The sequence below is a fragment of the Cnephaeus nilssonii genome (assembly GCF_951640355.1).
Source record: "Cnephaeus nilssonii genome assembly, chromosome: 9".
NCBI lineage: Eukaryota > Metazoa > Chordata > Mammalia > Chiroptera > Vespertilionidae > Cnephaeus > Cnephaeus nilssonii.
In genome coordinates this window covers 84,471,686-84,489,174 of record NC_137080.1, presented here as the reverse complement: position 1 = coordinate 84,489,174, position 17,489 = coordinate 84,471,686, and the positions used below count along the sequence as shown (strand labels likewise).

Sequence of the window (17,489 nt, the reverse complement as noted above, 5' to 3'; positions counted from 1 at the left end):
AGATATAGCATCTCCTACTATTAGAAATTTAGAATATTTCTAGTTCTTCACCATTGTATATAATGCTAATATATATCTTTGCAAAAAAAATGTTGGCTACATTATCAATTATTCCTCTTGAATAAGAGACTTTTGGGGGTGGCTGGAATCATTGGGTCAAAAGTTACGAATATATGTAAGTCAAGCTGCTTTCCTTCTTTACAGGTTTTATCAATTGATTCTTGATCCATTAATGTGTCCTTCTTACCATTTTCTCAGTTAGCAATGAATTTGTTCCCTAAAACTTGTATTTATTTAGGAAAAACAAAAGTTTATTTAATTTGCATTTTTTCAATTACTAATGAGGTTGATTTTTTCCATATTTATTAACTACTTTAGTTTCTCCTCTGTATATTATCTGATCATACCTATTGTCTATTTCTCCATTGGATTCTAGTGTTATCAACCTATACAAAAAGCTTGTTGTTAAATATTCCAGACCTTTAAAATGGTATAACTCTTTAATGACCCTCCATACAACTACTTAGAGAAGTAGATGCTATTGATACTGTGCTTGCTCTATGCACATAACCTCCTTTCCAGTCACAGAGGTGGCCACCATCCTGAATTTGGTGTTCATAAATTCATAGACTCCTTCATTTTTGTATACTTTTACCTCAAATGTATTCACTTTTGTGGCTTGCTGTTTTGGGTCAACATTATGTTTATGAGAATCATCTTTATTCATCGTATAAGCCTAGTTCATTTTCACTGCTCTATTACAATCTAGTCTATACAATATATTGCCAAATTATTCTCCAAAGTGATACCAGTTATATTCTATTAGTGATGTTTGAGATAAGCTTTATAAAGTAAGGATATCAATCCCATCCATATTTATTGCAGAAACTAATCCCAGTTTGCCTTTTAAACATTTATTTTGTAAACTAGAAGCCCGGTGCACGAAATTCGTGCACGGCAGGGGGTTGTCCCTCAGCCCAGCCTGTACCCTCTCCAATCTGGGACTCCTGGAGGGATGTCCGACTGCCCGTTTAGGCCCGATCCCACCAGGATCGGGCCTAAACGGGCAGTCGGACATCCCTCTCACAATCCAGGACTGCTGGCTCCCAACTGCTTGCCTGCCTGCCTTCCTGATTGCCCCTAACCACTTCTGCCTGCCAGCCTGATCACCCCCTAACCACTCTGCTGCCAGCCTGGTTGATGCTTAACTGCTCCCCTGCCAGCCTGTTTGCCCCCAACTTCCCTCCTCTGCCAGCCTGGTCACCCCTAACTGCCCTCTCCTGCAGGGTTGATCACCTCCAACTGCCCTCCCTTGCAAGCCTGGTCCCTCTCAACTGCTCTCCCTTGCAGGCCTGGTCCCTCACAACTGCCCTCCCTTGCAGGCCGGGTGCCTCCCAACCATGCCGGGTGTCCACATGGGGGCAGGATCTTTGACCACATGGGGGCAGCTATATTGTGTGTTGCAGTGATGATCAATCTGTATATTATTCTTCTATTAGATAGGATAGAGGCCTGGTGCACGGGTGGGGGCCAGCTGGTTTGCCCTGAAGGGTGTCACAGATAAGGGTGGGGGTTCCCTTGGGGCGTGGGGCAGCCTGAGCGAGGGGCCTGTGGTGGTTTGCAGGCCGGCCACGCCCCCTGGCAACCCAAGGGGAGGCCCTGGTATCTGGAATTTATTTTCCTTCTACAATTGAAACTTTGTAGCCTGGAGCAGTGCCAAGCCTGGGGCTCCGGCAGCCATTTCTGTGGCAGTTAATTCACCTTCTACAATTGAAACTTTGTTGCCTTAAGCGGGTGGGCCCGGCCAGGGTGTGCGGAAAGCTTTGCTTCCCCTGTTGCCGCCGGCAACCCTGGTCTGCTCTCTCAAGCTCCATTCTGCCGCCATTTGTTTGAATTTGTTTACCTTCTATAATTGAAACTTTGTAGCTTGAGTGGAGGCTTAGGCCTGCAACGGCTATGGAAAGCTTGGCTTACTCTGTTACCTGGGAAACCTTGCTCTCTGTGGCTGTAGCCATCTTGGATTGGGGTTAATTTGCATACTCACCCTGATTGGCTGGTGGGCGTGGCTTGGCTGGTGGGTGTGGCTTATGTAGCAGAGTGATGGTTAATTTGCATATTACCATTTTATTAGAGAGGATTAAAAAACATATGCAGTTAAAGCCATCCATTTTTTTTTCATTACTTTTTCAACTTTTAGGGACCTTTCCCTAAACAGTTAATTTTCCCTAATGCTAATTACTATTTTTGTTGTTGTTGTTAATCCTCACCTGAGGATATCTTTTCCAATGATATTTTAGAGAGAGTGTGTGTGTGTGTGTGTGTGGGGGGGGGGGGGGGGGGGAGAAACATCGACATGAGAGACACACACCATGCCCGTGGCTGGAAATCGAATCCATGATCCTTCAATCGGTGGGCCGACGCTCTAACCACTGAGCAAACCCCACCAGGGCCTAATGCTAATTATTAAATGACCAATACCTCTCATTTCTTGTATATGCTTCAGGTTGTTTCTGGGCTATTTTGTTCAAATAAGCTGTGTCTAATGCCAGTTCTACACTGCTTTAAAACACTGTAGCATTAAAAAAAAAAAATACAGTAGCTTTATATTTTATTATCTGAGGCAAATCAATCCTCATCTTCCAAATGTGATCCCACTCCCCGCCCGCCCCCAAAGCTCTTCCTTACATTAATTCACTGCTAAAGCTGCTAAAAGGCTCTACCCAATGTACTTGGATCTATACTACTAAAAATACAAGCCTAGCTAATGCCACTACGGACAAGATGAATAGTTTTTCAAAGAAGCTCTTGGTTAAATTCTTTCACATGATAAAAGCTGATCTGCTCTGACTGACCCAGAGTGGGGATTGAGGGCAGAAAAAGAGCAAAATCCCTAGACTTAGATAATAAATACTCTTCCAAGTCTAAAATTGATAGCAGTGAATGGGAATGTAACAAGCTCAGATCTGGGACTGGCACGCTCCTGGGACATACAATGTATTATAGCTTCATTAACAAGTAGATGAATAATTTAATATTTTCAAACACTCATCTCTCTTGATTAGGAATGCTTCTTCTTACCCATTTGATTTTGGTCTTAGACTCAGGTTTACTTTATGTCATTAACAAACCTAAATACTACCATCTAGGATTCTCCTGAGGAAAAAAGAATTTAGTGCCATTTGTTTTTCTCCCCACCACTGGTTATGAATCCTACCAAATTTCTAATTGTTACCTACGCTTTGTCTCTAGCCCATATCTTTCTTGTATATACATTCCAAACCTTTTTTGTATTTTTTAACCAACTAGTATTTGGTATTTTGACTAAATACCAGCATATTCAAGAACTTACTGTAAAATCCAACATACAACCAACCAGGTACTCCTCTCTCCCCCAATACTGCCAGTCCTTTCATACACCTTAAAAACAAGTACTTGACAAACCCTAACCTTCAAGCAGGATCATACCCATACATCTGGATCCATTTCAAGGTGTCTAACTTAAATGCTAGGTGCCCTAGCCAGCTTGGCTCAGTGGATAAAGTGTTGGCCCGTGGACTGAAGGGTCCCAGGTTAGATTCATCAAGGGCACATGCCCGGGTTGCGGGCTTGATCCCCAGTAGGGGGCGTGCAGGAGGCAGCTGGTCAATGATTCTCCCTCATCACTGATGTTTCTATCTCTCCCTCCCTCTCCCTTCTTCTCTGAAATCAATAATATATATATATATATATATATATATATATATATTTAAATGCCAGGAAAGAAAACAGCAGGGCCATTTCCCTTGATTTAATAAAGGGCTTTCTTGATTTGCCACACTTACTAATACATAGGTCCCAACTAACTTGAAAAAGGACTAACAGTGAAAAATACAGGATCTTAGTAGGGTTCCCATCTATATTTTAGAACAAACTCAGAATGCTATCATTTCAAACTGAAGTGAATCAATATAAAAACAAATGACCCTGCCCTACCCAGTTTGGCTCAGTGGATAGAGCGTCGGCCTGCCGACTCAAGGGTCCCGGGTTTGATTCCGGTCAAGGGCATGTGCCTTGGCTGTGGGCACATCCCCAGTGGGGGCTGTGCAGGAGGCAGCTGATTGATGTTTCTCTCTCATCGATGTTTCTAACTCTCTATCCCTCTCCCTTCCGCTCTGTAAAAATCAATAAAATATATTAAAAAAACCCAAAACAACAACAACAACAACAAAACGCAGATGACCCTAAGATCTAATTTGTTAATATGCCACTTGTAAAAAAAAAAAAACCACACACTAAAAAACCCACAAAAGGTGGGGGGTGGGGGCAACGGTAAGATATGTACACATATAATACCTTAATAAAAAAATAAAAAAATAAAAAAAATAAAAACCACAAAAATCACACACACTATATCCCCCTTTCTTCAAGATTCTTTCTATAACTAACCTAGAATACACTAAAACATAATTACTGCCAAATGAGTGGTCAAATCATTTTAATCTAATAAGGTAATGTTATAAGAGAAGAGTGATAGGTGATATGAAGTATAGAAAAACAAGATCTGGCCCTGGCCAGGGAGCTCAGTTGATTAGAGCATCGTCCCAATATGCCAAGGTTTGGGTTCTATCCCCAGTCAGGGCAAATACAAGAAGCAACCAATGAATGCACAAATAAGTGGAAAAACAAATTAATGCCTCTCTCTCTCTCTTTCAAATCAATAAATAAAAATTTAAAAAAAATATTCAGAGAAGAGAGACAATGACCCTCAAACTTGAATATTCTGGTCTACCTGCCATAAATTGAAAAAGATGCTTAATGGCAAATATCTCAAGATTTTCCAATTCAAGGTTTGAATATCTCAAGATTTTCCTACCTGTGGTTCACTGTAGTATCAGGCTCATATTATCCCCTTCAAATGAATACTAAACATTGTAGAGCTTAGAGTCAGAGAGACCTGAGTCAGCTCTGCTATATACTAGCCACTTGAATTTGAGTGTTATTTAACCTTCCTGAATCTGTTTCCTCTTCTGTGAGATACACATCCATAGACTTTCCTATCCCTCTGCCAGTTTTACAAAGATCCAAATCATTACACAATCAGCATGGGAAACAGTTACTTACGTCTTTATCTAGTGTTCGAAACATCTGGTTGATCACACTTTCCAAAAAAAAGGTCATGGCTTCCCAGTGCACAAATGAAGGTGAGAAGATGGAGCAGAGGCCGCCTTCCCCAATTCCAGCTATAGGAAAACAGGGTTTTAAAACACACACACACACACACACACCCCAACACTAGGTAGGATCATAGAAGACACAAAGGCAATGAGGCCTTAGAGACTACTTGGTAATTTCCCAGTTGAAGGAACAGAATAATCTAACTCCTCAGTCTAGAAAAAAAAAGAAAAGAAAAAGGAATTCCTATTCTGCTTACAATGAGCTGTCTGAATTGAGCTCTAGGAGCCTTATCTAGAAAACCATTTTGAGTACTGAATAAGAAACTATATATATGAAAGGCTAAGCAACCGACTGACTGGCTGACTGGCTGACAGGTATGACGCACACTGACCACCAAGGGGTAGAAGCTCAATGCAGCAACTTTGCAGAGTGCCCTCTCGCACTCCAGGACCCCTCAGGGGATGTCAGAGAGCTGGTTTCAGCCCAATCCCCGCAGGCCAGGCTGAGGGACTCCACCTGCTGAAGGGAACCTGCTCACTCTGCAGATGTCCCAGGTGCGGCAGGCAGGGGAGGGACCAAGGGAGATTGGCTCCAGGGTGTGTCCAGTCTGTCTCACCCTGTCTCGCCCAGTCCCGCCCCGCCGGCCACCTTCTAATTAATTTCCTTTCAATGTGCATGAATCTGTGCACTGGGTCAATAGTATAGATATAAGCATCAAGAACAGCCCTAGCCGGTTTTGCTCAGTGGATAGAGCTTCGGCCTGCAGGCCACTGGGTTCCAGGTTCAATTCGAGTCAAGGGCATGTACCTTGGTTGCAGGCTCCTCTCTGGCCCGGGCCCTGGTCAGGGCAAGTGCAGGAGGCAACCAATCGATGTTTCCCTCATATCAATATTTCTCTGTCTTTCCCTCTATCTAAAAATCAGTGGAATAATATCCTTGGTTGAGGATTAAAAAACAAACATACAAAAAAACAGTGCTTGACCAATTAGAGGCAATTGATAAATATTAAGTTCTCTCTTTATAATCTGTCCATGGGAATCTAAATAATTAAGATACTTAAGACCATAAATAATCCTTCCTACAAAGAACTGACATAAAATAAAAAAAATACTGCTTCACATGCAGTAGCCTCAGATCAATGCAAGGGCTATGGCTAGAGAACTGTGCCACCCTCCAAGTTCACAAGTATCATCAAGCCACATCACTCAAACAGCAAGGAACAGGCAAAAAGATTTACAAACTTTTCTTGCTCCCATTAGTACTCCCATTTATTATCTTCATCTTGATGCAATATTGAGCCTCTGCAAACATTCGAGTTACCTGATACCAAGGACCTTCAGAATCAATTGTGAATATGCAAAACTGAAAGCTAAATCCCATGATTATCAAGTAACTAGTGTATATGGTAATTGATGATTAATTACCATGGACCTTTCTAAAGCAGTTATTTATGACACCTTTCCTGCTTTATTAACCCTGTTGCCTATGCACTAATGACAAGACAGAAGATATAGAGAACAAAGAAATTACCTTGCTTATGCATTTGGGTAGAGGGGGGTGATTTTGATTTTATATAAAGTGACATTTCCCGGAGGTTTTGAGGTGGCTGAGTGGGAAGTCCCTGTATTGCTCCTATTATGTCTGAGTAACAGCACATTCTTTCTGAGTTTAGGAGTGGTGCTATGCAAAGCTTGGTTGAAAAGCTTTAAAAAGTTAGGTGCAGACATGCAATTTAAGATAGTACCTGAAGTGAAGTAAAAAAAAATCAACAATAGCCCTAAACGGTTTGGCTCAGTGGATAGAGCGTCAGCCTGCAGACTCAAGGGTCCCAGGTTCGATTCTGGTCAAGGGCATGTACCTTGGTTGCAGGCATATACCCAGTGGGGAGTGTGCAGGAGGCAGCTGATCGATGTTTCTAAATCTCTATCCCTCTCCCTTCCTCTCTGTAAAAAATCAATAAAATATATTTTTAAAAAATTAACAATAAACAATTAGTTGATTCTGTGAAAAAGGAAAAACAAAGGCAAAACTGAACATGGCTTTATCTAATTTAAACAGATTAAAAATGTAGTGTTACCTGCTTTCTCAGTGTGTAAATGGAGTCTCACTCCCTAGAATGGAACTGGGCAGTGAGCAAAGCTATTTTTGAATACTATTAGAATATTGTTCTGAAGTGTGACTCAGAAGGTTTATTTCCTATGTATAACTTTGATACAATATTTCACTAATGTTCAGACATTAAAAAAATTATAGTTCAGCCTAGACCCTATGGCTCAGTTGGTTGGAGCGTTGTCCCATACACCGAAAGGTTGCGGGTTTGATTCCCATCAGGGCAAATACCTACATTGTGGGTTCGATCCCTGATCCGGGCACCTACAGGAAGGCAATTGATGGATGTTTCTCTCTCACATCGATGTTTCTCTCTCTAAAATCAATAAGCATGTCCTCAAGTGAGGATTAGAAAAAAACAACTTACAGTTTATGGATCCAGTATCAACAGAAGTTGACAGCTGATACTTTAGCCATTCCCCAGCCATTTGGAAGCTAGTCTTGGGATCCAAACGACATGCTAACCTCATTACCTCTCCTTGTTGGGCCCGGGAGGCTGCCAAGAGAAAGACATGAGTCAATAACTGGTATATAATAGGTATTTAGTTAATGTTCATTCATTTATCCATTCCAGGGGGGAAATGTTCAAAGAGACTCTTGTTTTGCAGACTTGTGCAATAAAGCTTTGTTAACAAATCCAGACATTAAAAAAAAACTTTTTTATTATCTTTGGAAGGTGCCCTGTCAGTTAGATCCTGTAAATGGCAAACAAAAAATGGTCTCCCATTTCTGTTGGAATGAAAATATCAGGTTGGTACAGATATAAAATGGAGACTGCTGTGAAAAACAGCCTGGCAGTTCCTTAAAACGTTAAACATGAAATTACCATATGATCCAGTAATTCCCTTCCTAGGCATATACCCAAGAGAAATAAAAACATATGCACACTAAGAAACTTGTACACCAACGTTATAGCAGACTAGGGTCTTGGCCCTTGCAGCCCTGGATTCATCCGAAAGGTTGTCTAAAAGGATGTCTGGAAGGTCGTTTGGATGTCTGGTCTAATTAGCATATTACACTTTTATTATTATAGATTATTCTAAATAGCCAAAAGGTGGGAACAGCTCAAATTTCCATCAATTTATGAATGGGTGAGTAAAATGTATATATTCATAAAATAAAATATTGACAATACAAAGTAATTAAGTACTGATACATGCTATGCCATAAATATTAAAAACATTATGTTAAGTCAAAGAAAGCAGTTTCAAAAGATCATATCTATAATAATAAAAGCGTGCATCAGGCCTCTAGTATTGTATAATTCCATTTATATGAAACTAGAGGCCTGATGCACAAAATTCGTGCACGGGGGGCGGGGTCCCCTCAGCCCAGCCTGCACCCTCTCCAATCTGGGACCTCTTTGGGGATGTCCGACTGCCGGTTTAGGCCTGAACCCCGGGATCAGGCCTACCTAAACTGGCAGTCGGACATCCTTCTCACAATCCTGGACCGCTGGCTCCTAATCGCTCCCTGCCTGCCTGCCTGGTTGCCCCTAACTGCCCCCCCCGCCGGCCTGATCGTCCCTCACTGCCTCTGCGTGCCAGCCTGATCACCCCTAACTGTCCCCGCCTGCCGGTCTGGTTGCCCCTCACAGCACCCCCGCCAGCCTGGTCACCCCACACAGCCTGCTGTTCAGTCGTTTAGTCGTCCCTCACTAACCCCCCTGCTGGCCTGGTCACCCTTCACGGACCCCCCACCCAGCCTGGTCGCCCCACTCAGCCTGCTTGTTCAGTCGTTTGGTTGTCCCTCACTAACCCCCCTGCCAGCCTGGTTGCCCCATGCAGCCTGCTTGTTCAGTCGTTTGGTCGTCCTTCACTAACCCCCCTGCCGGCCTGGTCATAGGCAGCCATCTTGTGAGGGTCAATTTGCATATTACCTCTTAATTATATAGAAGGATGTTCAGAATATAGAAATAGAAAGTGAATTAGTGGTTTCCCAAAGCTGGGAAAAAAGAGGGGATTGGGTGCTGACTGCTAATGGGTACAGAGTTTCTTGGGGTCATGAAAATGTCCTAAAATTGGTTGTGGTGATGGGTGCACAACTCTGAAAATACTAAAAACCATTAAATTGTATACTACAAGTGGGTGAATTGAATGGTAAATGAATTAGATCTCAATAAAGCCGGCTTGGCCCAGTGGATAGAGCGTAGGCCTGCAGACCGAAGGGTCCCAGGTTCAATTCCAGTCAAGAACATATGCCTGGGTTGCAGGCTCAATCGCCAGTAGGGGGTGTGCAGGAGGTAGCCGACCAATGATTCTCTATTATTGATGTTTCTATCTCTCTCTCCCTCTCCCTTACTTTCTAAAATCAATAAAAATATATTAAAAAAAATAAAAATCAATCTCCAAAGGTATTGTGTGTGTGTGTGTGCACCAGTGAAAGAATACTAGGCTTGAAATAAGTACAATCCCAGCACACTCTGAAATGTGAGACTAGAGATTAAACAGGCAGCTGTTCAAATTTAGGGCTCTTTAATATAGAACCCCACGGGTCATGCACCATGATTCACAACAATAGATGCCATTCTGAGACTGCTGGGAGTAATTCCAGGTCACTTACAGTTGAAGAAAGCATTGAAGTCCTCATCGCTATCAAAATCAAATCGAGAGTATTCACAGCTAGGGCTATCTGTTTTAGAAGGAAAGCCCATCTGGAAAGAGAAAGATAGTTGGTATAAGGGATGAAAATAGACTTACCAAGCGTCTTCAACTCCAGGAATTCAAGCACTAAGAAGAGTTAGGGTTTACATGAGGTATTTTATAATAAATAACTGGGTCTGGCCCTTCCACCATGTGAGGACACAGTGAGAAGATGGCCACTACGAACCAGGAAGTGGGTTTTCATCAGACCTGAGTCTGTCGGCCCCTTGATCATGGACTTGCAGCCTCTAGAACTGTGAGAAATAAATGCCTGTTGTTCATGAAAAAATAAGTAACTGCTTCTGGTCTATCCCACATCAACAATTTGGTCCTAGTTCCAATAATCCTAAGAGTGGCAGAAAAGAGAACTTTTACTTGATACTTTCTTCCAGGTTCCTCAAAGAGAATTAAATTATGGAATTTATTAAGGGTCTGAGTATAAAAATACCTCATGATAGAGTGCTAACACAGCATGAAATAAGTAAAAAAGAACTGAAAACTATCTGCCTACTTAAATGCTAGACCCTGGGAATAAGCATGGAACTTTTTATGTTTCATTCAAAAAGGAATAAAGACTATGGTAGACAATAAGGACACATGTGGTATGTGCTAGGTGTATCCCTTGAAGAAATAAAGGGACTCTTGAATGGGTCCCATTCTCTAATTTTACAAACCAAGATTAAGCATCTGTCAGATGTACTAGTAAGAGTCCTTAGCAGATCTCAGGGAATTCATAACCAACTCTCTACTGAGATAGTGAGCAATCTGCTTTCACTCTCCCTCCCTTTTTATTCATCTTCCTCTCATTTGACCTTCATATCAGATATTACTTCCTCTTGGAGTCTTCTTCACTCTACCCTCCTTCCTGCTTTTAACCTCTGAAAAGCAATTATCTCATTGTATGGTCATGGCCACTGCTCTTGCCCTATCACTTCTTTTATCTAGCATCTAGCCCAATATTGGTGCTAGTATATAAGTGCTCCAAGATAGAAACAGTAGATATTATAACCACCATGGACTGCTTTCTTCTTGAGGAATAAGAGAATACGCCCAAGGAAGGGATCACAGTAACCAAGACAGCTTTGTCAATGATGCCAATCGAAGTCACATTATGTGTACTCATCTATATTCCACCTGTTTAGATCACCACTGCATACCTTGACCACGTTTGTCATAGAAGCACGAAGATATTTTGGTATCATTGCTAATAGCAAAGGGTCACGGGACAGGATCTCATGCCGGAAGAGGGCTCCCCAAGTCATTTGAGTTGAAGAGCGTAGAAACTAAAGGGGCGGGGGGGAGAAAAAAGTAAACTTGTTTAAGGGTTTGGATTTTATATAACCAAGATTATTACTTAGCTCATAATTATCAACTATATTTTCTCATGAAAACAAACCTCTATAAAAACTTTGAACTGCCCATACTGTAGTACATCAGTAATGACCACTCATTATGAACCACACGTTAATAAGACAGACTGTGGGTTAGGTGGAATTCCTGGAGTGTGAACTGAAATCTACCCCTTTCTCGTTTATGCAAGAAAGGTTATAGGAATGCCAGGGTAGTATTAAGAAAAATCTTGAGTTGGATGAAATTAATTTGTATTAAAATATCTTTAGTAGTAAATTGCCTGGGATATACCTCACATCTGATTGAGCATTATCAAAATAATGTTAACTGGAGGGGAAAGCTGCTGACCTTGATGGTTTAATGCTGGTTCAGGAAGAAGATTCAGCAAGTCTCTTAATGATACTGTAGTTATTTTCTAGGGCCTTACAAGTCATGTTTTATATATAAGCTGCTGATTACTTTAGGCCCGTGGTCGGCAAACTGAGGCTCGCAAGCCACATGCAGCTCTTGGGCCCCTTGAGTGTGGCTCTTCCACAAAATACCACGGCCTGGGCGAGTCTATTTTGAAGAAGTGGCGTTAGAAGAAGTTTAAGTTTAAAAAATTTGGCTCTCAAAAGAAATTTCAATCCTTGTACTGTTGATATTTGGCTCTGTTGACTAATGAGTTTGCCGACCACTGCTTTAGGCCATAGTGCTTTGTTTTGGCTTACCTAACTCAAATTTCGAAAAGTTACCTGCATAATGTTTACCTGACTTGGATGCGTTGTGAAAGCAAGAAAAGATTCCAGGTATTTTCCAAAGTTTGCTGGTGTTTCTACATTAGAATCCACACCCTGTAGGACAAAAAGTCCATTACATTAATGATGTTGATTAGGGGAGGGGAGTGGGAAGAGTGGAATAACAAATACAGATAAGTTAAATCCTCCAAAATTTCAGTTTTGAAATGACTGTATACTTCCTTGTAGTCTAAGAAAGACCTCATTTCAAGGGCTAAAAAACAGGAAAGCCGATTTACCTCCTTAAGTATAATCATTAAAATTCATCTGGCCCTGACAGGTGTGGCTCAATTGCTTGGAGTATCATCCCATACACTGAAAGATGGCGGGTTTGGTTCCTGGTCAGGGCACATACCCAGATTGTGGGTTTGATTTCTGGTCAGGGGGCATACGGGAGGCAACCAACTGATGTCACATCGATATCTCTCTCTCTCTCTCTCTCTCTCTCTCTCTCTAAAATAAATAAATAAATAAAAACATTCTGTAGTCAAATAGTAAAACAAGAGAGTATTCATTTCAGAAATCACAGAAAAAAAGATATCCATATTATTTATTTCTGAACTATTCACATCTCTGTGACCCATTAAATAATCAGTCAATGGTACATGTCTTATGTCTGAAGCTCTATCCTCTAACCATTCAAGCTACCAGGAAAAGGTATAACATAAAAGATAAATGTCTGCCCCAGTATCCTATCTTTCAAGTTATAAGATTGAGTATTAAATATTTCCCTAAAGACAGGTATTTCTAGGTAAATCAGACTTAAGTTATCTTTTATAATCCAACAATAGATCCTTTAAATTTGGGAAAAGGATTATTTATTCAAACCCATAATGTTTCATAATCTAATAGGACTTTAAGGGTTAATGCACTCAGCAGACTGATGTTTGTAAGTACCAAAATTCACAAGAATAGCACTGTTGACTTCATGGAATAACATATGTGAATGTTTGCTGTTGATATTAATAATAATTGATTTGTTAAAAGAAATTTACATCACTTAAACTGTTAAAATAATTTAATCTGTAGAACCACATGAAATAATCTATGCGCAATGCTCCATATGAGGCTAAAATCAATGGCATGTGTCAGCCCTAACACAAATATAATTTTCTAAAAGCTCTCCTCACCTGGCCAGCATGGCTCGGTGGTTGAGCGTCGACCTATGAACCAGGAGGTCACAGTTTGATTCCCGGTCAGGGCACATGCCCATGTTGCGGGCTCAACCCCCAGAGTGGGGCATGCAGGAGGCAGCCAATCAATGATTCTCTCTCATCACTGATGTTTCTATCTCTCTCTCCTTCTCCCTTCCTCTCTCTGAAATAAATAAAAATGTATTTTTAAAAATTAAATTAAATTAGAAAAAATAAAAGCTCTCCTCAACTGGCCCTGAAACGCTCCAGAAAGTAAGTGCTCACCAGCAACGCACAAAGCTGATTGCCCAGAGCACACAACACCTGACAAAGTCTTTTCAGGAAGACATAGTGTTTTTCTACCAAGCCTCCTCCGTCAGCAGTCCTGTAAGATGAGAAAACAGTGTGATTAGTTGCACATCAAGAGAACCAAAGGGATTCCCATCAAATGGAATTGTATGTGGTCTGTGCTGCAACATTTAAATGTGTTATTTAAAAACAAAACAACCAAAAAAACCCCTCCAAACACTGAAAGATGGACGGGGGGAAAAAATAGCGTTCAATGCAATTTCATCCATCAAGATATACTCTAATTTGGGTAATTTATATGGTTCTTGAGTATTCTGGAATAGTGACATAAACCCTGAGCGTGACTCCACAGAATAATGTATATACTTCTATACATAAAAAGCTGCACAAAGCCCTAGCTGATTTGATTCAGTGGATAGAGCATCGGCCTGTGGACTGACGGGGCCCAGGTTCAATTCCAGTCAAGGGCACATTCCCAGGTTGGGGGCTTGATCCCTAGTAGGGGGCGTGCAGGAGGCAATCGATCAATGATTCTCTCTCATTGATGTTTCAATCTCTCTCCCTCTCCCTTCCTCTCTAAAATCAATAAAAATATATTAAGAAAAAAAGAAGGAAAAGAGCCCTAACCGGTTTGGCTCAGTGGATAGAGCATCGGACTGCGGACTGAAGGGTCCCAGGTTCGATTCCGGTCAAGGGCATGTGCCTTGGTTGCAGGCACATCCCCAGTAGGAGGTGTGCATGGGGCAGCTGATCAATGTTTCTCTCCCATCGATATTTCTGGCTCTCTATCCCTCTCCCTTCCTCTCTGTAAAAAATCAATAAAAATATATTTTAAAAAAAGAAGAAAAAGAAAAGATGCTCTACATATCACCAGAGAAATGCAAATTAAAGCAAGATACCACTGCACACCTATTAGAATAGCCAATTATCTAACAATAAAAATAGCAAATGCTATCAAAGATATGGAGCAACAGAAACTCTCATTAACTGCTGGTAGGAATGGTACACCCACTTTGGAAGACAGTTTGATAGTTTCTTACAAAACTAAGGATACTCTTACCATATAATCCAGCAATTGATATAAATTCCTTGGTATTTACCCAAAGGAGTTGAAAACTTGTGTTTACACAAAAGCCTGAATTATTTATAGTATGTTAACCTTGGATGTTTATAAGTTTTATTCATAATTCCTCAAACTTGAAAGCAACCAAGGTATCCTTTGATAGGTGAATAGATAAATAAACCCTGCCGAAACCGGTTTGGCTCAGTGGATGGAGCGTCGGTCTGCAGACTGAAAGGTCCCAGGTTCGATTCCGGTCAAGGGCATGTACATTGGTTGCGGGCATATCCCCGGTAGGGGGTGTGCAAGAGGCAGCTGGTCGATGTTTCTCTCTTATCGATGTTTCTGGCTCTCTGTCCCTCTCCCTTCCTCTCTGTAAAAAATCAATAAAATATATTTAAAAAAATAAAAAAATAAAAAAATAAACCCTGATACATCTGACACTGGGATATTATTCAGTGCTTATAATCCATAGAATGTACAACACCAAGAGTAAACCCTAAGGTAAACTAGGGAGTTTGGATGACTTGATGTGTCAATGTAGGTTCATCAATTGTAACAAATATACCACTCTGGTTAGTGATGTTGCTAATGGGGGAGGCTACTCATGTGTTGGGATGGGGGGTATATGGGAAATCTCTGTACTTTCCCCTGAATTTTGCTGTCAGCTCAGTGGTTGAGTGTCTACCTATGAACCAGGAGGTCGCTGTTCGATTCCCAGTCAGAGCACATGCCCGGGTTGCAGGCTCGATCCCCAGTGGGGGGCGAGCAGGAGGCAGCAAATCAATGAATCTCTCTCATCATTGATGTTTCTACCTCTCACTCCCTCTCCCTTCCTCTCTAAAATCAATAAAAATAAAAATATATTTAAAAAATAGTCTTTAAAAAAACTATAATAAAAGCATAACTTTATGTCTCTCTTTTTTTTTTCCAATCTTAATTGCAGCCTTGTGGATTTTTTTTTAAATAAATCTTTATTGTTCAGATTATTACAATTGTTTCTCCTTTTTTCCCTCCATATCTCCCCACCACCCGGTTCCCACACCCCCTCTGCCCTTACCTCCCCCGCGTTGTCCTTATCCGTAGGTATATGATTTTTGTCCAGTCTCTTCCCGTACCCTCCACACAGACACCCCTTTCCCCCTGAGAATTATCAATCCACTCCCATTCTATGCCTCTGATTCTATAATGTTCACCAGTTTATTCTGTTCCTCAGATTTTTAATTCACTTGATTTTTAGGATCACTAGTTGATAGATATGTATTTGCTGTTCATAATTTTTATCTTTACTTTTTTCTTCTTTTTCCTCTTTTTAAAGAATACCTTTCAGCATTTCATATAATACTGATTTGGTGGTGATGAGCTCCTTTAGCTTTTTCTTATCTGTGAAGCTCTTTATCTGCCCTTCAATTCTGAATGATAACTTTGCTGGGTAGAGTAGTCTTGGTTGTAGGTTCTTGCTATTCATCACTTTGAATATTTCTTGCCACTCCAGTCTGGCCTGCATAGTTTCTGTTGAGAAATCAGCTGACAGTCATATGGGTGCTCCCTTATAGGTAACTAACTGTTTTTCTCTTGCTGCTTGCAAGATTCTCTCTTTGTCTTTGGCATTTTAATTATGATGTGTCTTGGTGTGGTCCTCTTTGGATTCCTCTGGTTTGGGGTTCTGTGCGCTTCCTGAACTTGTAAGTCTATTTCTTTCACCATGTGGGGGAAGTTTTCTGTCATTATTTCTTCAAATAGGTTTTCAGTATCTTGCTCTCTCTCTTCTTCTGGCACCCCAAAAATTCGGATATTGGTACGCTTAAAGCCATCCCAGAGGCTCCTTACGCTTTTGGATTCTTCTTTCTTTCTGCCTCTCTGGTTGGGTGTTCTTTTCTTCCTCATATTCCAGATCTTTGGTTTGACTCTTCGGGTACGGTGGTCTACAGTTGAGTGTCTGTATATTCTTTATTTCAGACAGTGTATGCATAATTTCTGACTGGTCCTTTTCCATTTTTTTGGTATTCTCATTAAGGTCCTTGAAGGTCTCTTCAAGTTTCTCAGCGGTTTTTAGAAGATTCTTGAGTAACCTTATAAATGTGGTTCTGAACACTGTGTCGTCCATTAGTTTGCTTTCCTCCATCTCTCCTACTCGTGACATACTTCGGTGTGTCCACATTTTGGCTGCCTCCCTGTGTTGATGGAGTGGCTTTGTGTGGACAGTGACCTATAGGGGCCGGTAGCTCAGCTTCCCCAATCACTCTAGGTGGTCGCTCTTGGTACACCCCTTTGTGGGCTGAGTGGAAAGTCTTGGTGTAGTTAAAAGCCTTGATTGCTGTTGGTACACTGGGAGGAATTGACCTCCAGGCCAATTGGCTGTGAGGACCTGCTGTGTCTATAACGGAAGAATTGCTGTGCTGGAGACACAGTAGGGCTTTGGTGCTCACTGAGTCTGCCTCTTGAATGTGTCCCTTATGAGAGTGGTTGAAATCTGGTGTCGTCCACACCGACCACTAGATACCCTAGTGTCTGGATCTCCAATGGGGTGCAGGTCTGAGGCCTCCCAGCAGGAGCTACAGCAAGAGCTACAGTTTTCTCCTCTTTGCTTGGGCAGTTTTGGAGCAGTCTGACTGGAGCTGCAGTTAATTTGGTTGAGCTGCCACAGAACAGGCCATTTATATGTAAAGGCCGCTGTGTGGAGCCTGGGCGGGTTTGTAGAATGTGTGGGGCGTGGTCTCAGAGCATCACTAGGCTGGGGCATGGCCAACGGCCATGGCTGCCTTCAGCTGTCTCTGCCTTTCCGCGTTTCCAAGTCCCCGTGTCCCGCGCTCCAGTGCAGCAAACCCTGATTGCTAGGCGCACCTCTGCAGAAAAGTCACTCTCACTCTCCGACTGATAGCCGAGAGTCCAGCTTCGCCCCGTAGGCGTCTGGGTCCCCCGCGTGTCCCCAGAAACTGGAGTTCAGAGTGATCGG

The 17,489-nt window shown here is 41.7% G+C and overlaps 1 protein-coding gene across 4 annotated transcripts in view; it reads right to left on the bottom strand.

Annotated features, from left to right (window-relative positions):
* XPO5 (exportin 5) overlaps nt 1–17,489 on the bottom strand; it is a 58,579-nt gene that overhangs the window by 29,863 nt on the left and 11,227 nt on the right. For all 4 annotated transcript variants that reach the window (XR_013813973.1, XM_079780377.1, XM_079780375.1 and 1 more), the window contains 6 exons: nt 13,450–13,549; nt 12,005–12,088; nt 11,063–11,188; nt 9,826–9,916; nt 7,631–7,759; nt 5,101–5,219 (listed from right to left, as the gene is read on the bottom strand). Coding sequence is in view for 3 of the 4 variants with exons in the window: in XM_079780377.1 (XP_079636503.1) it covers nt 5,101–5,219; nt 7,631–7,759; nt 9,826–9,916; nt 11,063–11,188; nt 12,005–12,088; nt 13,450–13,549 (649 nt within the window). In the remaining variant the exon portion in view is untranslated. The remainder of the gene's footprint in view (nt 1–5,100; nt 5,220–7,630; nt 7,760–9,825; nt 9,917–11,062; nt 11,189–12,004; nt 12,089–13,449; nt 13,550–17,489) is intronic.